The sequence below is a fragment of the Molothrus ater genome, chromosome 5, assembly GCF_012460135.2.
Source record: "Molothrus ater isolate BHLD 08-10-18 breed brown headed cowbird chromosome 5, BPBGC_Mater_1.1, whole genome shotgun sequence".
Taxonomy (NCBI): domain Eukaryota; kingdom Metazoa; phylum Chordata; class Aves; order Passeriformes; family Icteridae; genus Molothrus; species Molothrus ater.
Window position 1 is genome coordinate 822,203 of NC_050482.2, and position 26,899 is coordinate 849,101.

The 26,899-nt window shown below is 59.0% G+C and overlaps 1 protein-coding gene across 1 annotated transcript in view; it reads left to right on the plus strand.

Annotated features, from left to right (window-relative positions):
- The first annotated feature begins 4,268 nt into the window (after positions 1-4,268).
- Positions 4,269-26,899, plus strand: part of MAPK8IP2 (mitogen-activated protein kinase 8 interacting protein 2) — a 28,260-nt gene continuing 5,629 nt past the window's right edge. The window contains 9 exon segments of the mRNA XM_036400917.2: positions 4,269-4,557; positions 10,732-10,837; positions 11,077-11,319; positions 13,934-14,036; positions 15,895-16,133; positions 16,135-18,094; positions 18,591-18,666; positions 19,699-19,871; positions 25,913-26,022. Of these exon segments, the coding sequence (XP_036256810.2) occupies positions 4,493-4,557; positions 10,732-10,837; positions 11,077-11,319; positions 13,934-14,036; positions 15,895-16,133; positions 16,135-18,094; positions 18,591-18,666; positions 19,699-19,871; positions 25,913-26,022 (3,075 nt within the window). The 5' untranslated portion in view covers positions 4,269-4,492.

Sequence of the window (26,899 nt, forward strand, 5' to 3'; positions counted from 1 at the left end):
GCCGGAATCCTGGAGAGCCCTGGAGGGGCTGGAATGGGGCCAGGGAGGGAACAGGGCTGGAAAATTCCAGAGGGCTATGGGAGGGTACTCGAAAACTCCAGAGGGGTTTGGAATTTGGACTAGAAAACTCTGGAGGGGTTTGGGATTTGGGCTGGAAAACACCGGAGGGATTTGGGAAAGGTCTGGAAAACTCCAGAGGGATTGGGGAGGGGGCTGGAAAACTCCGGAGGGATTTGGGATTTGGGCTGGAAAACGCCAGAGGGATTTGGGATCTGGGCTCAGCCTGGAGCAGAGGCGGCTCTGGGGCTCCTTCGGGATGGGCTCTGGCTCATCCCGGGATTCTCAGGGAAGCTTCTGGAAGCCCTGTGCCGGCCCTGGGGCTCCCTCATTCCCGAGGGATTTCCCTTTGCTTCCCAGATTTCCATCGGGCCTGGGCTGGGCTCGGGGCTGGGCGGTGCTGGTGCGGATCCGGGATTTCCCGGCTTTGGCTTTTCCTCTTCCAAAGGGAAATTCGGTTTTTTTTGGGTGGAATCTCAGCTCCAGCTGCTCCAGCTGCTGCTCCAGGAGCTGATGTTCCATGTTTGGGTGGGAAGTGGTGGGGGTTGGATGTGGAGAGGGGCCAGGATTTGGGAATGAGGAGACCCTGCGGCTCTGTGGGAAGGACTTGGCTGGAAGTGAGAAGGAAAAGGAAAAACTTGGGATAAGGAGAGCAGGAAGGATTGAATGGATGGATTTTCCTCAGGCTGGATTGTCCCAGTAGGAATTTCTCCCATTTTTCAGAGCTCTTGTTGGTCCAGGTGGATCCTCTGGATCTATTCTGGAAGCCAAAGGTTTGGGATTGACCCAGGGTGGAATTCCCAGATCCTGGGAATGGAAACGCTTGGAAAACTTCCTGGGCCATGCCCGTGGGATCTCCTGGATCCTGGGGGATCCTTGGGATGGGCTGGGGGGTCCTTCCCAGGCAGGCCCCACCAGGGTTGGGGAATTGTGGAATCCTTGCCCATGGAATGCCGGCAGTGCCTCGGGAAGGGCCCCTGAGCCCCCCAGGGATCCGTGGAGGGAGAGCCCGGGAAAAGTGGGATGTGCCCCGGGCTGGGGCCAGGGCAGCTCTGCCGGGATCGGGGCAGGGATCGGGAATGTCCTTCTGGGCCTGCCCAGCTCCTGCCAGGAGCCAGCGGGGATCGGGATCTGCTCCAGGGAATGAGCCCCGGGAAAAGAGGGAGCGGCCTCAGCCTGGGCCAGGGCAGGCTCAGCTCTGGGATTTGGGATCGTTTTCCATGGAAAGGGCTCAGGCCTTGGCAGGGGCTGCCCAGGGACCTCTGGAGTCGCCGTCCCTGGAGGTGTCCAAGGAATTCCTGGAGGTGGCACTCAGGTCTCTGGTGGGGATTGGGGCCAGCTTGGACTCGGTGACCTTGGAATTCTTTCCCAGACTCAATAATCTGGGAATTCTGTGCTCACACCTCCGTGAGAATTGCCAGCACATCCCAGTTATCCAGGGAATGAGCCCTGGGAAAAGAGGGAGTGGCCTCAGCCTGGGCCAATGGGGATACTTGGGATCATTTTCCATGGAAAGGGGGCCAAGCCTTGGCAGGGGCCAGAGGAATCCCGGAACATCTGGAGTGGGATCCCAAAGGAGCATCGAGCCCAGCTTATCCTTGGAAAACCTTTGAAGTCCCTTGAAGCCACAATTCCCTCTGGGAGTTTGGGAATCCCTGGGCTTGGGAAGACCCTGCTCGGTTTTCAGGGAATGTTTTCCCTGTGGAATGGGGGTCAAACACCCCGGGGGGAGCTCCTGGAACCCCAAACCCCGGCTGGGGTGGGGCCATGTCCCAAAACCCCAAAGGAACAAAGATGGGAATGGGAATGTTGGGGTGGAAACTGGGAATGGGAATGTTGGGGTGAAGAAAGGAATGGGAAAGTGGGGTGAAAACTGGGAACGTTGGGGTAGAAACTGGGAATGGGGGTGTTGGGGTGGATGGGAATGTTTGGATGGATGGATGATGGATGATGGATGGATGATGGATGGATGGATGGATGGATGGATGATGGATGGATGATGGATGATGGATGATGGATGGATGGATGGATGGATGATGGATGGATGATGGATGGATGGATGGATGATGGATGGATGGATGGATGGATGGATGATGGATGGATGGATGATGGATGGATGGATGGATGATGGATGGATGATGGATGATGGATGGATGGATGGATGGATGGATGATGGATGATGGATGGATGGATGATGGATGGATGATGGATGGATGATGGATGGATGGATGGATGGATGATGGATGGATGGATGATGGATGGATGGATGATGGATGGATGGATGGATGATGGATGGATGATGGATGGATGATGGATGGATGGATGGATGATGGATGGATGGATGATGGATGGATGGATGGATGGATGGATGGATGGATGGATGGATGGATGGATGGATGGATGGATGGATGGATGGGAGGGAGGGAATGTTGGGAGGGTTTGGAATGGGAAGTTGGGATGGATGGGAATTTTGGGAAGAGGCACAGGCAGGAGTGGGTCATAGAGGGGTGGGGGTTGGGGTGCCCTCGGTGTCCCCTTGACCCTGTGGTGGCACCAAAGTGGCCTCAGCCTCGCTTGGGGACATGGGGGACACTGAGGGTGTGGGGACTCTGAGGGACATGGGGGACACAGGGGGACACTGAGGGAATGGGGGACACACGGGGACACTGAGGGACCCCACATCCCACGGGTGGCAGTTCGGGGGTCGCATTGCCCGCGCCCCGAACTGGGACCGTCCCTGGTGTCCCCTGCGGCCACGAGCGGCGGCCGCTGTCCGGTCCCGGTGTCAGCACCAGGGACAGCTCCGCTCGCGAGCCCTGCGCGGCTCCCGGCCCCGCTCAGCGACCCTACAGAGCGACCCCATAGAGCGCCCCATAGGGCCCGATCCCCTACAGAGACCTGACCCCCTTATAGGCTCCCCCAGATCCCCTATAGACCCCCTATAGCCCCCCGATCCCCTATAGACGCCGGAGCCCCTGTGCTCTGCTCCCAGTTCCCACACAGCTCCTGTCCCCTCTTTCCGACCCCACAGACCCCCTGAGCCCCTTATGGATCCCTCGGCACCCCTACAGAGCTTCGGGATCCCCTACAGAGCCCCCCCGATCCCCTATAGCCCCTCTGCTCCCCCGTACAGCCCCTGTTCCCCTTTCCCGCGTTCAGCACCGCGGACAGCTCCGCCCCCGGCCCTGTCACCGCCCCTACAGAGCCCCGCGCACCCTATGGACACCCCGACCACCCTATAAACCGCCCTGCCCCACTGCAGACCCCCCGACCACCCTATAAACCGCCCTGCCCCACTGCAGACCCCCCGACCACCCTATAAACCGGCCTGCCCCACTGCAGAGCCCCTGAACCCCCTATGGGCCCCCTGACCACCCTATAAACCGTCATGCCCCACTGCAGAGCCCCCGACCACCCTATAAACCGCCCTGCCCCACTACAGAGCCCCTGACCACCCTATAAACCGCCATGCCCCACTACAGACCCCCTGACCACCCTATAAACCGCCCTGCCCCACTGCAGAGCCCCCGACCACCCTATAAACCGCCCTGCCCCACTACAGAGCCCCTGACCACCCTATAAACTGCCGTGCCCCACTACAGAACCCCTGAACCCCCTACAGACCCCCTGGCCACCCCTATAAACCCTCTGGCCCCACTTTAGACCCTCGACCCCTCCTATAGACCCCCTGACCCCACTATAAAACCCCTGATGTCCTAGAGACCCTACTGACCCCCTGTTCCCCCTCCCCGATCCGACCCCTTCCTGCCCCTCTCCGTCCCAGCTTTCCCTCCTGATCCCTTCCCTTCCCTTCCCTTCCCTTCCCTTCCCTTCCCTTCCCTTCCCTTCCCTTCCCTTCCCTTCCCTTCCCTTCCCTTCCCTTCCCTTCCCTTCCCTTCCCTTCCCTTCCCTTCCCTTCCCTTCCCTTCCCTTCCCTTCCCTTCCCTTCCCTTCCCTTCCCTCCCCTCCCCTCCCCTCCCCTCCCCTCGCCTCAGGAGATTCCCCCCCCCCCCCCCCGCCCACCTAGGACCACTCCCCATTCCCTCCCTATCCCACCCCCATTCCCATAACTCCCCCAATCCCATCCCACACCCCCAGACCCCTCCTTCTCTAGACCCCTGGACCGCCCCTCATCCCATCCCACCCGATCCCACCCCATCCCATCCCACCCCATCCCATAACCCCCTCCCTGTCCCTCCCTCCCTCCCGCCGCCCCCGCCCCTCCCGGCTCCTCCCTCTCCCCCCGCGGCTCCCGCAGCTCCTCCCGCCCCTCTCCCCCCGTTTTCCCGCAGCTCCTCCCGTCCCCCGTCCCCCCCCCGTTCTTTCCCGGGCTCCTCCCGCCCCCCGCCGCTCCCCCGCCGCTCCCGCAGCTCCTCCCGCCGCTCCCCCCCCGCTCCCGCAGCTCCGCAGTCCGGCGCAGCCCCGGCCGGAGAAAATGGCGGATCGCGCCGAGATGTTCTCGCTCTCCACCTTCCACTCGCTCTCCCCGCCCGGCTGCCGGTGAGCGGGGGATGCGCGGGGGATGCGCGGGGGGGATGCGGGGTCGCGCTGCCCTTCCCCTGCCGCCGTGCCGCCCTTGCACCGGGCCCGCACCCCGGCCCCCCCGCCCGCCGCTCCCCCCGCCCGTGCGTTCACCTTGGGATGCGGGACCGGGGGGGCTCCTCCCGGCCCCCGCCCCAACGCGGCCCTTCCCGGCACTAACGGCGCCGCCATCCAGCCCCCGGAGCGCCGCGGGCGGGGGGCGCGGGGTCCCCTCCGTCCCCTTCCCCAGGCCGGGGCCCGGAGCCCGGAGCCCCCCCCGGCCTCCGGGGCCGCCGCATCCCGGGGCCGCTGCGGGAGGAGCCGCCGCCGCCTCTTTGTCTCTCCCGAGGCGCCGCAGCGGCCCCGGGATGGGGACGGGGATGGGGGGGCCGGTCCCGGGAGCGGGGGGAGCGGGGGCTCAGCGCCCCCCGAGGCTCGGCGCGGCCGGGGGGATGCCGAGGGGATTCCGGGGGGGTTCCCGCAGCCGGGACGCCGCACCGGGGCCTCGGGATCGGTCACCTTCCCGCAGGGCCGCCGGGGGTCCCGCGGGGAGGGGACGCGGCGGGGCCCGCCCCGCTCCTGACCTTGGCTGGGCGCGGGGAGCGGGGTCGGGGTGCGGGGTCGGGGTGCGGGGTGCGGGCCGGGCTGGCGCACTGCGGGGCCGAGGCGCCCGGCAGCGGAATGGGAAGGGCAGGAGGCGGCCGTGAGGGGCACCTGGAGGGCCCCGGGGATGCGGGAGCTGCGGAGAGAGGAGCAGGGGACAGCGGGGCTGCGGGACGTGCCCTTGGGTGGCGGTGGCCTGTGCTGGGCAGGGCTCCCCTTCTCTGGGCTGTCCCTGGCCCCAGGATGTCCCCTTCCCTCAGCATCCCCATCCCCAGGATGTCCCCATCCCCAGGATGTCCCCTTCTCTGAGCATCTCCAACCCCAGGATGTCCCCTTCTCTGAGCATCCCAGGATGTCCCTGTCCCCAGGATGTCCCTGTCGCCGGGCTGTCCCCTTCCCGGGCCGCAGCGCAGAGCAGGACCCTGGGGTGTCCCTGCCCGCGGTGGCGCAGGGAGGGGACGCCACGGCCTCGCTGGGGCTGCTCGGCCCCGGGCCGGGCCCTGGGGCAGCCGGGCCCAGTGTGGGGAGCAGGAGCTGTGCCCGGAGCCATCCCAAACCCGGGGCCGCTCCCTGGGGCTCCCCGAGCATGCCGAGATCCAGCCGGGAATGGTGACGGAGAACCCGAACCCGAACCTGGCTGTGCCTTCCCTAAGGAGCCGCGGGCAGGGAGGGGGTGCCCAGCCCGGCTTGGGGTGCCCGGTGGGGTGAGACCCCCTGGCCGGATTGGAGAGGCCGGAATGGGCTGGGAATGCTCCCTGGATGTGGGAATGAATGCCCGAGGTGGGAATGAATGCCCGAGGTGGGAATGCTGCCTGGATGAGGGAATGCTCCCTCGATGAGGGAATTCCAGGCGCGCACGCAGCCGGGCCTTGCTTGGGAGGGCTCCCACCTCCCGCTCGGGCCGTGGCAGCCCCAGGTGCCAGTCAGGAGCCCCCGGTCCCCAATTTGGGATGACCACAGGGTCAGAGCCGGCTCCGGGAGTGGGCGGGCACAGAGCAGGAGGGGTCCCAGGCTGCTGTGGGGGTCCCCTCCCGGCCACTGTGGGGGTCCCTTCCCCTCCCGGCCGCTCTGGGGTCCCGTCCCGGCTCTCGGAGCCCCCCGGGTGGTGCGCAGGGAGCGGGGCTGGCAGCGATGAGGAAATTCCACCCGCCCGGGGCCTGCGCCGCCAGCAGCGCTCCCCGGGGAGGGAGCCTGGCCCTGGCAGCGCTGGCACCGCCACTGTCCCCTGCCCAGCCCTCCCGGCCCTGGCAGCGCTGGCACCGCCGCTGTCCCCTGCCCAGCCCTCCCGGCCCTGGCAGCGCTGGCACCGCCGCTGTCCCCTGCCCAGCCCTCCCGGCCCTGGCAGCGCTGGCACCACCGCTGTCCCCTGCCCAGCCCTCCCGGCCCTGGCAGCGCTGGCACCGCCGCTGTCCCCTGCCCAGCCCTCCCGGCCCTGGCAGCGCTGGCACTGCCGCTGTCCCCTGACCAGCCCTCCCGGCTCTGGCAGCGCTGGCAGCGCTGGCACCGCCGCTGTCCCCTGCCCAGCCCTCCTGGCCCCCTGCCCCCCGCCAGGTGATGCTGTCCCCTCCGGCCCATCCTGGCATTGGGGTCACTGGGATGCTGTGGGGAGGGGGGGTCCTGCCCTTCCCGATCCTCTGTGTGTGTGTGGGGCTGGGTGAGGCCCCCTGGCCTTGTCCCCACCCTCGGCTCCCTCAGTGCCAGCCGGTCCCAGGAGTGTCCCCATGGTGGGGCCGGGCACTGTCCTCGTTCCCGCTGCTCATCCCTGGTGCTGTGTCCCTGCACCCATGGCCAGGGCGCTGCCTTTGGCCCCAGCCTGGTCCCGAGGGGTCCCTCCCACAAGGGAGATTGTGGGGCTGGATGGGCTCTCACTGCTGGCTCCATCCCGTCACAGTGCCCCTATCCCATTGTATCTGCCCCATCCCACCGCAGTGTCCCCATCCCACTGTGACCACCCCACTCACTGTGCCATTCCCACCCCACCACAGTGTCCCAATCCCACTGTGTCATTCCCATCCCACTGTGACCACCCCAATCCCACTGTGCCATTCCCACCCTACCATAGTGTCCCCATGCCACTGCCACCACCTCATCCCACCACAGTGTCCCCATCCCACTGTGTCATTCCCATCCCATGTGACCATCCCAACCCAAAGCAGTGTCCCCATCCCTCCATGTCATTTCCACCCCACCACAGTGTCCCCACCCCACTGCAGTGTCCCCATCCCATCCCATCCCATCCCATGGATCCCATCCCATCCCATCCCATCCCATTCCCGTGTCCCCCAGCCAGGATCAGGAGTTTCTCCCCCACTGAGGGTGGGGTGCAGGAGGGGACCCCGAGGTCCCCACCCCAGTAGGACTCAGCCCCGCTGTCCCTGTCCCCCTCTGTGCCCACAGGACCCCCTAAGAGCCCGGGGACAGCAGAGGGTCCTGCAGGGGGGCAGCCCCTGATATTCTGTGGGGTTGGGGAGATGGTTTTATACCCCGTAGGGTTCTGCACCCCATAGGGCTCTGCTCCCCGTAGGGCTCTGCTCTCCAGCATCCTGGGATCTCTACCCCGACATCCTGGGTTCTGCACCCCAATATCCCAGGACTCTGGTCCCTGACACCCCTGGGCCCTGCACCCCAAAAGTCTCTGCTCCCTGACACCCCAAGACTTTGCTCCTCAGCATTCTGGGGCTCTGCTCCCCAACAAATCAGGTCTCTGTGCCCCAAAGGGCCCTGCACCCCAACATCCTGGGCTCTGCACCCCAAAGAGCTCTGCACCCCAACACCTCAGGGTTCTGCTCCCTGACATCCTGGGGTTATGCACCCCAAAACCCCGGGGCTCTGTTCCCCAATACGCCAGGCTCTGACCTTTAACCCAACAGGATCTGCACCCCAAAACCCCAGGACTCTGTTCCCCAATGGCCCACAATCCAACAGGATTGTGGTCCCTACAATCCAACAGGATTTGTGCCCCAATATCCCAAAAAGGTTCTGCACACCAAAAACTTTCTGCTCCCCAACAGCCCGGGGCTCTGCACCCCAACACCCCAGAGTTTGGCACCCTGAAATCCCAAAGGGTTCTGAACCCCAAAGGGTTCTGCACTTCCACATCCCATAGCTCGGCACCCCAAAGGTTTCTGAACCCCAACATTTCAGTTCCCCTACACGCCAGGGCTCTGCACCCCAAAGGACTTCCCATCCCAGCACCCCAGGGCTCTGCACCCCAAAAGGCTGCGCTCCCCAACACCCCGGGACCCTTCACCCCCCAGCCCAGGGCTCCCCTGTCCCCTGTGTCCTTTGGGGCCCCGCTCAGCCCCGCTCCCGCCGCAGCCCCGGCCCCGGCTCCGTTTCTGCCGCTTTTGCCCCAAATCTGCGCGGATTCGGCGCGGCCGTGCCCTACTTCTGGGAATTATGGGATTAGGGGAATCTTCCTGCCGGGGAATCGGCAGCGGCTGCACCGCGGGGGGGACAGGGGACAGCCCTGGGTCCCCTTTGGGGTCTGACCCTGCTGCCACCCTGCGGGCTGAGCCCCCGCACCCGCCCGAGCCCACCGGGGCGGGACACAGGGTCCCAGTGGCACCCAGGCACCCTTGGGACCAGAATGGGGGCCACTGGGTGTCCCCAACCCCATGGAGGGTGGGCACAGGGTCCCAGTGGCAGCCAGGCACTGCCACATACCCTTGGGACTGGAATGGGGGGCCCTGGGTGTCCCCAGCCCCACGGAGGGTGACCAGAGGTTCCCACTGATGTCCAGGTGCTGCTGGGGGACCCTGGGTGTCCCCAGCCCCACAGAGAGTGGGCACAGGGTCCCACTGGTGCCCTGGTGCTGCCACACCCCGCTGGGGACAAGCTGGGGGGTCCTGGGTGTCCCCAACCCCATGGAAAAAGGGTTCTGCTGCCACCTGGGTGCTGCCACATCCCCCTGGGACCAGCTGAGAGTCCCGTGTGTCCCCAACCCCATGGGAGTTGGCAGAGGGTCCTGCTGGCACCTGGATGCTGCCACACACCCCTGGGGATGGTCCCGTGTGTCCCCAGCCCCATGGAGGGTGACCAGAGGGTCCCGGTGGCACCCAGGCTGTATCTCCCCCCTCACCGAGCCCCCCCAAACCCCCAGTTTCTGTTTTCCAGCCCCAAACCCTGCTGGGATTTTGGGATTTCAGGATTTGGGGATTTCTCTCGGTTCCGTTGTTCCCGCAGGAGCCGCTGGTTTCCATGGCACCCCCGTTCCCTGGGAATGCGCTCAGGGCCCCTCGGGGTGTCACAGCCTTTGTCACCCCCAGCCGTGCCGCTGTGACCCCCCCAGCAGCACAGGTCACCCCAGACCTGGTGACCGTCCCCTCCCCACCTCGGCTCTGGGGATTCTGCGGGGACAGGAATTTGGGACATGCGGTGGCCTCGGCACCTCCGCCCAGCCGGTGCCACCGCGTGGTGACAGCCCTGGGTGACGTGTGCCCGTGGCTCGCCTGTGCCAGCACCCAGGGGGGACAGGGTTTGGTGCCATGTCCATCTGGCACCCGGAGGTGACAGGGGTGTGGTGCCATGTCCATCTGGCACCCGGGGGGGACAGGGCTGTGGTACCATGTCCCTGTGTTATGGTGACATGTCCCTGTGTTATGGTGACATGTTCCTGCGGCTGTCCCATGCCGGCACTAAAGGATGACAGGGTTATGGTGACATGTCCATGTGGCACCAGTGGTGGCAAGGTTGTGGTGACATGTCCCTGTTGTTGTCCTGTGCTGGCACTAAGGGGTGACAGGGTTTGGTGCCATGTCCATGTGGCACCAGGGATAACAGGGTTTGGTGTCATGTCCCTGTGTTATGGTGACATGTCCCTGTGTCCCTGTGGTTGTCCTATGCCAGCACCCAGAGGTGACAGGGCTGTGGTGCCATGTCCACCTGGCAGCCAGGGGTGACAGGGCTGCGGTGCCATGTCCTTGTGTTATGGTGATGTGTCCCTGTGGTTGTCCCGTGCTGGCACCAGGGGTGACAGGGTTATGGTGATGTCCATGTGGCGCCAGTGGCACCAGGGTTGTAGTGACATGTCCTTGTGGTTCTCTTGGTGATGGCACCCAGAGGTGACAGGGTTTGGTGCCATGTCCCTGTGCTATGGACACATGTCCCTCTGTCTGTCCTGTGCCAGCGCCCAGGGGTGACAGGGTTATGGTGCCATGTCCGTGTGGCACCAGAGGTGACAGGGCTGTGGTGCCATGTTCGTGTGACACACAGGGGTGGCAGGGCTGTGGTGCCATGTCCATGTGGCACCCAGGGGTGGCAGTGTCCTGGTGCCATGTCCCTGGTGCTCCCATACTGAGAGTGTCACCCGTGCACAGACGGATGTCCACGTGGTGCCACTCTGCTCTCATGCTGCCACGAGGGCCTGGCCGGGCTGTCACTGAGCTGTGTCCCCTCTATCCCCGTGGTGCCACTCTGCTCTGACGGAAGAAGGCCTGGCTGCTCTGTCACTGAGCTGTGTCCCCTCTGTCCCCGTGGTGCCACTCTGCTCTCATGCTGCCACGAGGGCCTGGCTGCTCCGTTGCTGACCTGTGTCCCCTGTGTCCCCAGGCCCCCCCAGGACATCAGCCTGGAGGAGTTTGATGACGAGGACCTGTCGGAGATCACGGACGACTGCGGCATCGGCCTCAACTACGACTCGGACCACTACGAGAAGGTGCAGGAGCCTGGTGGCCCTTGGGGACACCGCGGGGGCTGTGGGGACACCGGGCTGCCGCCACTCACCCACAGCGGTGGCTTTGGTGGCTCTGTGGGTGCTGAGGCAAAGGGGGTGAGCCGGGGGTCCCTTGTCCCCTTTAGGACCCCCCAGCGGGGACTGGGGACGCTGCCACCCCTCGGTGGCAGGGAGGGTGGCCCGCGGCTGTCCCCTTGTCCCTGACACGGTGCCACCCGCAGGACTGCCTGGTGCTGGAGCGCGGGGAGCAGCCGCACCCCGTGTGCACCTTCCAGGACGACTTCCAGGAGTTCGAGATGATCGACGACAACGACGATGACGACGACGAGGAAGAGGAGGAGGAGGAAGGCAACGAGCTGGAGGCGCCGCCGTCCCCCTCGGCCTCGCCCATCCCCTCGCCCGCCCTGGAGGAGACGCAGAAGCACCGCCCCACCACCCTCAACCTGACGGCCCCGGGCACCCAGGTGAGGCCAGGCTGGCCGCAGGTGTCCCCTTCCCGTGGTGTCACTGTCCCCAAACCCCCGGAATCTGTGTCCCCTTCCCCCCTGAGGTCACTGTCCCTCCCTCCCTGGTCACTGTCCCTTCCCTTCCGTGGTCACTGTCCCTGGGGTCACTGTCCCCTCTCCCTGCGGTCACTGTCCCCTCCCTTCCGTGGTCACTGTCCCCATCTCTCCCCGGGGTCTGTGTCCCCATTCCCCCTGGGGTCTCTGTCCCCAGGGTGTGTGTCCCTTCCCTTCTGTGGTCACTGTGCCCTCCCCCTGAGGTCACTGTCCCCTCCCTCCCGAGGTTCTCCGTCCCCGGTGCCCACCCCCACGCCGTGTCCCCCCTTTTGCCGGGCTCGGGGCTGCCCGGGGGTGTCCCCCCAGCCGTGTCGCCGCAGGGATGTCCCCGTGTCGCGGCGCAGGCGCCGCCGCAGTGTGTGGGAAGCGCCGTGCGGAGCGGCTGCAGCCGCCGGCGTTGCCAGGGAACCGCGGGCCCTCGGGAATTTCGGGCCCCCCGCCCTTTTCCCGGGGGGGCCCCGCGCTGCCGGGCTGGGGGGGCTCCGGGGGGTGGCGGTCACCGAGAGGGGACAGAGCCCAGGGGTCCCCACGTGGCTCCGTCATCCCTTGGAGGGGCGGGTGGGGCCCCTGGATCTGCCCTGTCGAGGGGTCCCGGGAGGAGGTGACATCCTGGTCCTTGGGCCCTGTGTCCCTGTCCCCCTGCAGCCATCCCTGTGTTCCCCGAACACATCCCTGTCCCCCCATCCCCTGTACCCCATCTTTAACCCTTCCACCACCCTTCACCTGTCCTCCCACAACGTGTCCCCCATCCCTGTCCCCTCCAGCGCTTGTCCTCATGCCCTTCATCACCCACTCCCGTCCCCTCCCATCCCTGTCCCCTCCTGCACCCATTCTCATTCGCCCTAGCACCCATTCCCATCCCTGTCCCTGCTAGGACCCATCCCCATCTCCCCATTCCCACATCTCCCATTCCCACATCCCCATTCCCATCTCCCCTTTTCCCATCTCTCCCCATTCCCATCTCCCCATTCTCACATCCCCCCATTCCCATATCCCCTTTTCCCATCTCTCCCTATTCCCATCTCCCCTCATTCCCATCTCCCCTTCCCATTCCCACATCCCTCCCCTTTCTCACATCCCCCATTCCCATCTCCCCATTCCCATTCCCCCATCCCTGTCACCCCCCATTCCCATCTCCCTGTCCCCTCGGTGCCCACCCCAGTCCCTGTCAGGGCCACCCCGGTTGGTTCCCCGCAGCCCCGGCCGTGCTCCCTAATCCCTGCTCCCGCCGGGATGTGCTGGGATCTGCCGGGATTAGCGCTGCCCGCGCTTCCCGGCGGGACTAATCCCGCTGCAGCTGCCGGCGCGACATTCCCGAACACCCCGGGCGCTCTGCACACCCCTGCGGGCTGGGGCCCTGCTGCTCCTGGGGTCCCACACGGCTGTGCTGCGGTCAGCGCCGCTGCTGGGCTTGTCCCCGGGGTGGGCACCGTGCCACCCGTGCTGTGCCGTGCCGTGCCGTGCCCGGCCCCTGGCGCGCTCTGGCCGGGCAGGGGATGCGGGGATGCAGCGGCCCTAATCCGGATAAACCCGCGCACGTGGCGTGGGGGGTGCCAGGCACCTCTGAGCTCTCCCTGTGACACCCCCGGAACCATCCCCACCCCAGCACCCCCTCCTGTACCCCCATCCCTGTCCCCACATCCCCCATTCCCATCCCTGTCCCCCCAGAGCCCATCCCTGGGAATGTCCCCCCATCCCTGTCCCCTCCTGCACCCATTCCCATCCCTGTCCCCCAGAGCCCATCTCTGGGAATGTCCCCCCATTCCTGTCCCCTCCTGCACCCATTCCCATCCCTGTCCCCGCTAGGATCCATTCCCACATCCCCCATTCCCACATCCCCCATATCCCATATCCCCCATATCCCAATCCCCCATATCCCCATCTCCCATATCCCATCTCCCATATCCCCCATATCCCCATCCCCATTCCCACATTCCCATATCCCCATCCCCCATTCCCACATCCCCCTTATCCCCATCCCCCATTCCCACATCCCCCTTATCCCCATCCCCCATTCCCACATCCCCCATATCCCATATCCTCCATATCCCAATCCCCCATTCCCACATCCCCCATATCCCCATATCCCACATCCCCCATATCCCACATCCCATATCCCAATCCCCCATATCCCCATATCCCATATCCCCCATTCCCCCATCCCCCATATCCCCATCCACATTCCCATTTCCCCATCCCCCATTCCCACATCCCCAATATCCCATATCCCCCATATCCCCATCCCCTTTCCGATATCCCCCATATCCCCATCCCCATTCCCACATCCCCCATATCCCCATCCCCCATTCCCATATCCCCCATATCCCTATCCCCATTCCCACATCCCCCATATCCCCATCCCCCATTCCCATATCCCCCATATCCCCATCCCCATTCCCACATCCCCCATATCCCCATCTCCCATTCCCACTCCCCATCCCGGTGTCCCCCGGAGTCCCCGAGCGCTCCCGGGGTCGGGGGGTCCCCACTGATCGCCCCGGCCCCGCTGTCCCCGCAGGATTCCCTGAACAACAACGGCGGCTTCGCCCCGCCCGCGCCGCGCCCCAGCTGGCAGGACGCGCTGCTGCACTCCTCCTCCTCCTCCTCTTCCTCACACACCGGTGAGCGCGGTGGCGGCGTGCCAGTGGGGCTGTGACACTGGCACGGTGACAGTGGGGCTGTGACAGTGGCACGGTGACAGCGGGCATGTGCCAGTGGGGCTGTGACAATGACACGGTGACAACGGGGCTATGACAGCGGGCATGTGCCAGTGGGGCTGTGACAGTGGCGGGGTGACAGTGGGGCTGTGAGAGGGGCACGGTGGCAGTGGGGCTGTGACAGTGGCACAGTGACAGCGGGGCTGTGACAGTGGCATGGTGACAGCGGGGCTGTGACAGCGGGCATGTGCCAGTGGGGCTGTGACAATGGTGGGGTTCCAAAGGGGCTATGTCAGTGGCAGGGTGACAGCGGGGCTGTGACAATGCAGGTGTGACAGTGAGGCTGTGACAGTGGCGAGGTGACAGTGGGACTGTGACAAAGCAGGTGTGACATTTGGGCTTTGACAGTGGGGCTGTGCCAGCGCAGGTGTGACAATGGGGCTGTGACAATGGCGGTGTGGCAGAGGGGCTGTGACAATGCGGGTGTGACATTTGGGCTGTGACAACGGGGCTGTGACAGTGGGGCTGTGACAATGCAGGTGTGACAGCGGGCATATGACAGCGGGGCTGTGACAATGGGGCTGTGATAATGGGGCTGTGACAACGCAGGTGTGACAGTGCAGGTGTGACAATACAGGTGTTACAGTGGGGTTGTGACAGCGGGCATGTGACAGTGGGGCTGTGCCAACGCGGGTGTGACAGTGGGGCTGGGACCATGGGGCTGTGCCAACCCGGGTGTGACAATGCGGGTGTGACAGCAGGCATGTGACAGTGGGGCTGTGCTAATGCAGGTGTGACAATGCAGGTGTGACAATGCAGGTGTGACAATGGGGCTGTGCCAACACGGGTGTGTCAATGCAGGTGTGACAATGGGGCTGTGACAGTGGGGCTGTGCCAATGTGAGTGTGACAATGCAGGTGTGACAATGGGGCTGTGACAATGGGGCTGTGCCAACGTGAGTGTGACAATGGAGGTGTGACAATGGGGCTGGGACAGTGGGGCTGTGCCAACGCGGGTGTGACAATGGAGGTGTGACAATGGGGCTGTGACAATGGGGCTGTGCCAACGTGAGTGTGACAATGGGGCTGTGACAATGGGGCTGTGACAGTGGGGCTGTGCCAACGCGGGTGTGACAATGCGGGTGTGACAGCGGGGCTGGGACAATGGGGCTGTGCCAATGTGGGTGTGTCAATGCAGGTGTGACAATGGGGCTGTGACAGTGGGGCTGTGCCAACACGGGTGTGTCAATGCAGGTGTGACAATGGGGCTGTGACAGTGGGGCTGTGCCAACGCAGGTGTGACAATGCGGGTGTGACAGCGGGGCTGGGACAATGGGGCTGTGCCAACACGGGTGTGTCAATGCGGGTGTGACAATGGGGCTGTGACAATGGGGCTGTGCCAACGTGAGTGTGACAATGGAGGTGTGACAATGGGGCTGTGACAGTGGGGCTGTGCCAACGTGAGTGTGACAATGGAGGTGTGACAATGGGGCTGTGACAATGGGGCTGTGACAGTGGGGCTGTGCCAACGCGGGTGTGACAATGCGGGTGTGACAGTGGGGCTGTGACAATGGGGCTGTGCCAACACGGGTGTGTCAATGCAGGTGTGACAATGGGGCTGTGACAGTGGGGCTGTGCCAACGCGGGTGTGACAATGCGGGTGTGACAGCGGGGCTGGGACAATGGGGCTGTGCCAGTGCGGGTGTGACAATGCAGGTGTGACAGCAGGCATGTGACCGTGGGGCTGTGCCAACGCGGGTGTGCTGCCGGCTCCCGCGGCCGCCCCGCGGGGTGACGCCGGCTCCGTGTCGCCCTCCCCGCAGGACACTCGTCCCCCCACGCCTGCATCCTGGACGGACCCTGCCTGGAGAGCCCGCCGGGCCCCGGGGGGGCTCCCCCCTCGCTGCCGCCCTCCCCCCTGGACTCGCAAGGCAACAGCCCCGAGTCCCTGGCACATGGTAACCCATCGCCCCCGAGAGCCGCGCCCGATTTTAACATGAACCTCATCTCCGCTGCGCTCCGAGCTCCGCTCTCCCCGCCGCGCCCCCGCCAGCCGCCCCCGCCTCACCCCTGTCTCTCTCCAACAGGGCCCGCGGCTCCCCCCGGCGCCCCCGAGGCCGCCCCCCCCGCCCCAGGCCGCCCCCCAGGCCCCCACGCAGCCCCAGGGCGGCGGCAGCCCGGGGTCCCCCCGCCCGCAGCCGCAGCCGCGGCCCCCCCGGCCGGAGCGGGACGGGGCTCCCGCGGAGCCGCTCAGCTCCGACGGGGAGGGCCCCCAGTCCGGCCGGGCCGCCAGCGTGCGCGGCCACCCCTCGGGCTCCTCGGAGACCACCTCGCCCTCCTCGGACCCAGGCATCGAGGCCGACCTCACGAGCCGCACGGCCAAGCCCTTCCTGCCCGGCGGGCGGCGCGGGGAAGAGCTCAGCTCGCCCGGCTCTGACTCGGACGTGGACGGGGAGCTCGAGGCGGCTTTTGCCGGCGGGCGCCTGGTCAGCAACATGATCTCGTCCATCTCGGAGACCGAGCTGGACCTCAGCAGCGACAGCAGCAGCGGCCGCTCGTCCCACCTGACCAACTCCATCGAGGAGGCCAGCTCGCCCGGCTCCGAGGGCGAGCTGGAGCCCGAGCTGGAGGCGCCCGGCCTGCTGGGCATCAAGGACTCGCTGCTGCTCGACAAGGGCAAGGAGGATGAGGAGGAGCCGGCAGAGATGGGCCCACCGGAGCACGGCGTGCTCAGGAGGGAGAGCCTGGCCGAGCTGAAGATGGACGCCTACTACGACAGCCTGGACCCGGCCGACGGCCCCGCGCCTGAGGGCCAGACCGACGTGTCCAGCGCCAGCCCCCTGGACCTGAAGATCGACCCCGACCACAGCCTGGAGAGCATCCGCCGCTCCTTCTACCTGCCCGTGGGGCCCAAGCTGATGCCCGAGGCAGACGAAGAGGACAACAGCGAGTACGACTCCGACTCGGAGTCGGAGCCCGACCTGAGCGAGGACTCGGACTCGCCATGGCTGCTCAGCAACCTGGTGAACAAGATGATCTCGGAGGGCTCGTACCCCATCAAGTGCCCGGACGAGTGCTTCCAGAACAGCCACTCGCTGTGCGACACCATCTCGCCCGCCTCCGACCTGGAGCCCGAGATCCTGAGCGAGGCGCTGGACGAGGAGCCGGGCCCGCGGGACTCGCCGGCGGCGCTGGCGGACACGGCCCCGGGGGCGCGGTGCCAGCGCGGCGCCATCGAGCTGGTGGACATGGAGACGCTGCGCAGCTCCCTGGCCGAGGCCGAGCATGCGGCCGCGGAGCCGCCGCCGGAGCCGCCGGCCGAGGAGCCGGGGCCCTTCCTGTTCCTCAGCAACCCCACCAACGACACCATCGCGCCCGTGTGCCCCGGCCGCCCCGTCGCCCTCGGCCGCCTGGACGCCTCCGAGGTCCTGGCCACCCTGGGCTGCTGCCCGGCCTCGCTCCCACGGGCGTCCCCCGGTGCCGAGCCCGCCGTCACCGGCGGGGATCGCCGGCCCGCCAGCCCCCGGCGCTGGGCCCTCGACGGGGACCTGGACTCGGGCGTGCTGGAGGCCGACTCCATGATTGACGACGTCCGGTTAGCGCCCGACGCCGACCCCGCCGCGCTGGACGTGTCCACGGCCAAAACCAACCGCGGCTTTGCCATGGCCTTGGAGGAGGCCGAGCCGGCCTTGGTGGCCTCGCGCCGGGGCAGCCCGGCCGGGGAGGCGCCGGTGCCGCCGGAGCCGCCGGCGCTGGACGAGTCGCTGGCCTACGACTCGGTCAAGTACACGCTGGTGGTGGACGAGCACACGCAGCTGGAGCTGGTCAGCCTGCGGCGCTGCACGTCCGTGCTCAGCGACGACAGTGACATCCTGAGGGCCTGCGACGATGAGGTGGCCTTTGGGGACGGGCTGGTGGCCCCCGACGTGCGCAGCTCCTCCGAGGACTCGTCCCCTGAGGCCGACCTGCAGTTTTCCAAGAAGTTCCTCAATGTCTTCGTCAACAGCACCTCGCGCTCCTCCAGTAAGTGGCGGTGTCATGTCGTGATGTGTCACGGCGTGTCACGGTGTCCTGGGCTGGTCTGGGTGACCCTGGCACTCCGGCTGTCCTCTGTGTCCTGCCCCAGCCATTCCCGTGTACCCTGTTGTGGCATGTCACAACATGTCACGGCATGTCATGATGCGTTCTGGGATGTCATGACATGTTGCGCCATGCTGTCCTGGCTCTTCTCACACCAGCTGCCCTCCCTGTCCTGTCCCTGGCACCATTCCCGTGTGCCATGTCATGTCACGATATGTCACGATACATCTGGGATGTCACGGCACGTCGTGACATGTCACGGGAGACAGGGCAGGCTCACAGTGACCACAGGGGTCCCCAGCCCTGCTCTGCTGGGCAGGGCCCAGGTGGGACCCCCAGGAGGGTTCTGACCCCTCGAGTGCCCCTCAGGGACGTGGGTGGGGGTGTCCCCGTGGGGGTGGCAGCTGTCCCCGTGTCCCTGGCATTGCTGTCCCTACAGGCACAGAGTCCTTCGGGCTGTTCTCCTGCATGGTGAACGGGGAGGAGCGGGAGCAGACCCACCGCGCCGTCTTCAGGTGAGGCCACCCCAGGTGACACCCAAGGGACCCCCAGCCCCTGCTGGGGACACCCACGACCCTGCAGTGCCACCCCAGGGCCCCCTGCCTGCTGCCAGAGTGGCTGTCCCTGGGTTTGGGGGTGTCGTCTCCCCCAGGGCAGGCACCCCACAGCTGCCACAGGGTTTGGGGGTGACCACAACATCGGGGTGGCATCTGAGCATGGGGGGTGAGGAGGTGATGAGGGGGACAGAGCTGGGGGTTTGGGGGTGCCCAGGAGGGGAAGGGGTGGTGGTCTGGGTTTGGGGGTGCCCAGGAGGGCAGGGCAGTGAATTTGGGACTGACCAGGAGATCAGGGCAGTGAATTTGGGACTGACCAGGAGGTCGGGGGTGTGAATTTGAGGCCAAACAGGAGGGCAGGGCAGTGAATTTGGGGCTGACCAGGAGGGCAGGGGTGTGGATTTGAGGCCAAACAGTAGATCAGGGCAGTGGCTTTGGGGTGCTGATGACCTGAGGAGTGCCGAGCTGTGGCTTTGGGGCTGACTAGGAGGTCAGGGCAGTGAGTTTGGGGCTGACCAGGAGGGCAGGGCTGTGAGTTTGAGGCCAAACAGGAGGACAGGGCAGTGAGTTTGGGACTGACCAGGAGGGCAGGGCAGTGAGTTTGGGACTGACCAGGAGGGCAGGGCAGTGGTTTTGGGGCTCACCAGAACATTATGGCATTGGCTTTGGGCTGACCAGGAGTTCAGAGCTGTGGTTTTGGGGCTGACCATGAGGTCAGGACAGTGACTTTGGGCTGACCAGGAGCTCGGGGCAGTGACTTTGGGGGGTGATGGTGATCTGAGTGGTGCTGAGCCATGGCTTTGGGGCTGATCAGGGCAGTGGCATTGGGGTGCTGGTGACCTGAGGGTGCCAAGCTGTGACTCTGGGGCTGACCAGGAGCTCAGGGCAGTGGCTTTGGGATGACCAGGACATCATGGCAGTGACTTTGGGGCTGCCCACGAGGTCAGAGCCGTGACTTTGGGGCTGCCCACGTCCCCCCGTGTGTCCCCCCAGGTTCATCCCGCGGCACGAGGACGAGCTGGAGCTGGACGTGGACGACCCCATCCTGGTGGAGCTGGAGGAGGACGATTACTGGTACCGGGGCTACAACATGCGCACGGGCGAGCGCGGCATCTTCCCCGCCTTCTACGCCCACGAGGTGGTGGGGCAGGCCCGCGACGCCGTCGGTACGAGCACAGGGACCCCCGCAACGGGGAGCGGGCTGGGGGCGTGGGGGGCCCTCTCTGGGGGAAACCAGCTCTGCTCTTTAACGTCTTTAATTTTTCATGAGTGATGATAAAAGCGTTGGGGGTGCGGCCGTAGCCTGGTCACACTGCTTTATTATAATAATTTTTATTTTTCTGTATTTATTTTTCTAAATTATTTTTCTATATTTATTTTTCTAGATTTATTTCTAGATTTATGTCTAGATTTATTTTTCTATATTTATTTCCATATTTATTTTTCTATATTGGTTTTCTTTCTATATTGATTTATTGTTATTTATTTCTATATTTATTTCTATTATTTCTAGATTTATTTTTCTATATAAATTTTCTTTCTAGATTTATTTTTCTAGATTTATTTCTATATTTATTTCTAGATTTATCTCTACATTTATCTCTATATTTATTTCCATATTTATTTCTAGATTTATTTCTTTTATTTCCATATTTATTTGTCTACATTGATTTTCTTTCTATATTGAATTGCTGTTATTTATTTTATATTTATTTCTATTATTTCTAGATTTATTTTTCTATAAAAAGTTTCTTTCTAGATATATTTCTAGATTTTATTTTTCTAGATTTTATTTTTCTAGACTTTATTTTTCAGATTTATTTTTCTACATTTATTTTTCTAGAGTTATCTCCAATTTTATTTCTATATTTATTTCTAGATTTATTTTTCTACACTTAGTTTTCTATATTAATTTCTATATGTATCTCTACATTTATCTCTATATTTATTTCTATATTTATTTCCATTATTTCTATATTGATTTTTCTATACTGATTTTCTTTCTATATTGATTTTTCAATATTTATCTCTATATTTATCTCTACATTTATCTCTATGTTTATTTCCAAATTCATTTCTATTACTTCCATACTTATTTTTCTATACTGATGTTCTTTCTATATGGATTTTTTCTATATTGATTTTCTATATTGACTTTATTTATTCTATATTAACTTATACATTATTTATTTCTATATAATATATAAATTATATATTATTTATAAATTATATATTATTTATATTGCATTGATTGCATACCTATTTATGAGGCTTATACATATTTAAACGTTTTTGAGTTCTTTTACATCCTCTGGGCACTTTTTAGTTTGGTTCCACCCCTGACCTGTCGTGCAATCGTGAATATTTGATTTTTGGGAGTGGTGAATGGCATTTTTGGACAATGTTTATGCTGTTTTTTCCCAATGTGTATGTAATTTCTCCACAACTAAACGGGGAGTTATTGATAGTTGAAGGGTCAGTGGCAGAAATCTTCTTTACATCTTTTTTTCCCATATTATCTGTGTGGTTTTTTTAATGTTATTTGATCACACAGAGAGTTTTAGTTATTTTCACAAACTTATCCGGGTTACTCGCACACTACTCTCAGTTAGTTCCAAAAATAAAAGCATTAGTTAGTATTTCATAACTACAATTACTGTTGTGAAAGTTAAGGTTACAGCACACAGCACGTAGCTTCTATATTAATATTTTGTGAAAGCAAAATTTAAAATAATTACACTTTAAACTAATATATCTATAATATACACTTATATATAATTTATTATTTGAAACAATAATATATAATTATCACACCAAAATATACGATCTACACAGGGATTAGGGTTTTGACCACAAAAGGCTGAGAAATTATATAAAAAATGACAAATTATATCAAATTATATCAAAAGTAGTTAAAAAGAGATTTAATAATTTATTATATTTAAAAAGAGATTGCAAATTTTAATTATATTAAAATAATTTGCAAAAGTTAATATATAATAAATAGTATCTTAGAAAATAAATAAAATATATAAAAAATAAATGTAATCTACATAAAATATATAAAAATATATAAAGAATAAATAATATATAAATAATATAAAATATATTAATATAGACATAATATATAAGTTATATAATATATAATGTCAATAGTAATTGATATATATAATATGTAAATAAATAATATATATGTTAATATAGAATTCATAATTTATAAAGTTAATATAGAATAAGTAATATATATAATTTAAAAAGAGATTATCAACTGTACTAAATTAAAATAATTTTCAAAAGTTAATATAGGATAAATTATATATTAAAATATCTATCAACATTTAATAATAAATAATAATATATACATTTATTATATATAAAATATCAATAATATATGAACAATAAATAATATGTAAACACTATATAAAATACATAAATGTATAAATAATTTATATATAATATAAAATAATGTATAAGTTAATATAGAATAAATCTACAAAGTTAACATAGAATAAATATATATTATTTAAAAAGAGATTATCAACTGTCCTAAATTAAAATAATTTTTAAAAGTTAATATAGGATAAATAATAAATTACAATATATAAAAAGATATATATATATCTATATGTTATATAATATAATATAACATAATATAATATAATATAATATAATATAATATAATATATAAATTTAATAAATATAAATATAAATAATGTATAAAGAATAAATAATATGTAAATACTATGTAAAATATACAAATATTTAAGTAATATGTAATTTATATATAATATAAAAATAAATAATGTAAAATTAATATAGAATAAATAATCTATAAAGTTAACATAGACTAAATAATCTATATGATTTAAACAGAGATTACAAGCATTACTAAATTACAATAATTTGCAGAAGTTAGTACAGAACAGTGCCTGCCAATGGCTTCCATGGCCCTCTTGGCCAGCAGGGCCCATGGCTGGCTCAAGTTCAGTGCCCAGTGACAGTGACAGCCCCAGCCTGGCTCTGGGCTGGGGTCGGTGTGGCCGGGGCAGTGCCAGGCACAGAGGGACCTGGTGGGCAGCAGGACAGGAGCCCTGGTGTGCCCTGGTGGCCAAGGAGCCAATGGCACCTGGCAGTGCCAGGAGTGAGGGGCAGCACAGCAGGGAGGTCACTGTGCCCTGGCAGTGCCAGCAGTGAGGGGCAGCACAGCAGGGAGGTCACTGTGCCCTGGCAGTGTCAGGAGTGAGGGGCAGCACAGCAGGGAGGTCACTGTGCCCTGGCAGTGCCAGCAGTGAGGGGCAGCACAGCAGGGAGGTCACTGTGCCCTGGCAGTGCCAGGAGTGAGGGGCAGCACAGCAGGGAGGTCACTGTGCCCTGGCAGTGTCAGCAGTGAGGGGCAGCACAGCAGGGAGGTCACTGTGCCCTGGCAGTGTCAGCAGTGAGGGCAGCACAGCAGGGAGGTCACTGTGCCCTGGCAGTGCCAGGAGTGAGGGGCAGCACAGCAGGGAGGTCACTGTGCCCTGGCAGTGTCAGCAGTGAGGGCAGCACAGCAGGGAGGTCACTGTGCCCTGGCAGTGCCAGGAGTGAGGGGCAGCACAGCAGGGAGGTCACTGTGCCCTGGCAGTGTCAGGAGTGAGGGGCAGCACGGCAGGGAGGTCACTGTGCCCTGGCAGTGCCAGGAGTGAGGGGCAGCACAGCAGGGAGGTCACTGTGCCCTGGCAGTGCCAGGAGTGAGGGGCAGCACAGCAGGGAGGTCACTGTGCCCTGGCAGTGCCAGGAGTGAGGGGCAGCACAGCAGGGAGGTCACTGTGCCCTGGCAGTGTCAGCAGTGAGGGCAGCACAGCAGGGAGGTCACTGTGCCCTGGCAGTGTCAGCAGTGAGGGGCAGCACAGCAGGGAGGTCACTGTGCCCTGGCAGTGTCAGGAGTGAGGGGCAGCACAGCAGGGAGGTCACTGTGCCCTGCCCTGGGCACGGGGAGGGCTCAGCTCCAGGGCTGTGCCCAGCTCTGGCCCCTCAGCCTGGGAAGGGCCTGGGGACACTGAGCAGGGCCAGAGGGGCAGCGAGGCTGGAGAGGGGCTGGGAACACAAACCCTGAGAGGAGCCCCTGAGGGAGCTGGGGGTGCTCAGCCTGCAGCAAAGGAGACTCAGGGCTGCCCCCATCGCTCTCTGCAGCTCCTGAAAGGTGCCTGTGCTCAGCTGCCCTTGGGCTCTTTCTCCAGCAGCACTGACACAGCCAGAGCACACAGCCTCGAGCTGTGCCAAGGGAAATCCAGGCTGGAGAGCAGGAAAAAGCTTTTCCAGCAAGGGGGATAAAGTTCTGCAATGGCTGCCCGGGGAGGTGGTGCAGTCCCCAGCCCTGGGTGTGTTTGACAGCCTGGATGTGGCACTGGGTGCCAGGGCTGGGCTGGACTCCATGGCCTTGAAGGTCTCTCCCAAGCCAGGGATTCTGTGAATTCTGTGACTGTGTGATTGTGTGACATTGTGTGATTGTGTGATTGACTGTGTGATTCTCTTGATTCCCCGATTGTGTGTGGTTCAGTGAGATTCTGTGATGTGAGATCCTCTGTGATCCTGTGTGATCCTGTGTGATTGATTGTGTGATTCTTTATGATTGTTTGATTGTGTGATTCCATGATTCCCTGATTGTGTGTGATCCTGTGACTCTCTGACTGTGTGATTCTGTGTGATTCCATGATTCCATGATCCTGTGATCCTGAGATTCCATGATTCCCTGATTCTGTGTGATTCTATGATTGTGTGATTCCCTGATTCTGCGATTGTGTGAATCCATGATTCTGTGTGATTGTGTGATTCCCTGATTCTTTGTGATTCCCTGTTTCTGTGTGATTCCCTGATTCTGTGTGACTCTGTGATTCCATAATCCCGAGATTCTGCCATTCTGTAATTCCCTGATTGTGTGATTCCCCGATTCTGTGTGACTCTGTGATCCTGCAATCCCAACATCCCACCATTCCGTAATTCCCTGATTCCGCGATTCCCCGATCCCGTGTGCCCCCGTGATCCCGCAATGCCCACGTCCCACCGTTCCGTGATCCCCGATTCCGTGATTCCATGATCCCGTGTGCCCCCGTGATCCCGCAATGCCCACGTCCCGCCGTTCCGTGATCCCTGATTCTGTGTGACTCCGCGATTCCCCAATCCCGTGTGCCCCCGTGATCCCGCAATGCCCACGTCCCGCCGTTCCCTGATCCCTGACTCCGCGATTCCCCGATCCCGTGTGCCCCCGTGATCCCGCAATGCCCACGTCCCACCGTTCCGTGATCCCTGACTCCGCGATTCCCCGATCCCGTGTGCCCCTGTGATCCCGCAATGCCCACGTCCCGCCGTTCTGTGATCCCCGATTCCGCGATTCCCCGATCCCGTGTACCCCCGTGATCCCGCAATGCCCACGTCCCGCCGTTCCGTGATCCCTGACTCCGCGATTCCCCAATCCCGTGTGCCCCCGTGATCCCGCAATGCCCACGTCCCGCCGTTCCGTGATCCCTGATTCTGTGTGATTCCGCGATTCCCCGATCCCGTGTGCCCCCGTGATCCCGCAATGCCCACGTCCCGCCGTTCCCTGATCCCTGACTCCGCGATTCCCCGATCCCGTGTGCCCCCGTGATCCCGCAATGCCCACGTCCCGCCGTTCCGTGATCCCTGATTGTGTGATTCCCCGATCCCGTGTACCCCTGTGATCCCGCAATGCCCACGTCCCACCGTTCCCTGATCCCCGATTCTGTGATTCCCCGATCCCGTGTGCCCCCGTGATCCCGCAATGCCCACGTCCCGCTGTTCCCTGATCCCCGATTCCGCGATTCCCCGATCCCGTGTGCCCCCGTGATCCCGCAATGCCCACGTCCCGCTGTTCCCTGATCCCCGATTCCGCGATTCCCCGATCCCGTGTGCCCCCGTGATCCCGCAATGCCCACTTCCCGCCGTTCCGTGATCCCTGACTCCGTGATTCCCCGATCCCGTGTGCCCCTGTGATCCCGCAATGCCCACGTCCCGCCGTTCCCTGATCCCCGATTCCGCGATTCCCCGATCCCGTGTACCCCCGTGATCCCGCAATGCCCACGTCCCGCCGTTCCCTGATCCCCGATTCCCGATTCCCCGATCCCGTGTACCCCCGTGATCCCGCAATGCCCACGTCCCGCCGTTCCGTGATCCCCGGTTCCGCGGCTCCTCACGTTGCCCCGCCGTGCCGCAGGCCTGAAGCGGAACCCGTGCTGGGTGGAGCGGTTCAACGTGCAGTTCCTGGGCTCCGTGGAGGTCCCGTACCACCAGGGCAACGGCATCCTCTGCGCGGCCATGCAGAAGGTGAGTGAGCGGGCCAAAAACGGCCGCACTCGCTCCTTTGGGCAGAAAACCTGGGTTTTTGTGTTTTCCATGGCACAGCTCATATTCGATGGCATTATCAGAAGGTATTTTTATTAGTATACGTTGATTATTGTATATTTCGTAATTAATATTATAAAATCGATTATGTATACTATAATATTATTTATAATATAACATAATATAATACAATATAATATAATGTAATGTAATATAATATAATATAATATAATATAATATAATATAATATTATATTATATTATATTATATTATATTATATTATATTATATTATATTATGATTATAAATAAAATAAACATACCATAACTATTAAATTATGTTAAAGCAACATCATTATATTATTATATTATTATATAATAATTATAACTATATAATAATAAAATAATTATTATATAAAATATTAATATTATAGTATAAATATTATAAATATATTATAGTGTTAATTATATATTAATTATACAAATTATTATATGCTATAATTATTAATTGTAATATTATCTATTAAATGTTATATATAATATATTAATACATAAATTAGATTCTATATTTATAATATAAATAATTGAAATAGTAATAAATAATACAATTAATGTCATATAAATAACAATATTATTAAATAATATAAATAATATTATCTAAACACAAACATATATAATATAGAATAATTCTATAAATATATAGAATAATTATATAATATACAATGTGATATGATATGATTGATATGAATATTATGTGATCTGATATGATGTGATATGATATGATTAAGATGATATTATTATTGTCAGATCTAATTGTAATTAACAACACACACTCAGTTCATCACTATTTCACGTATCTGT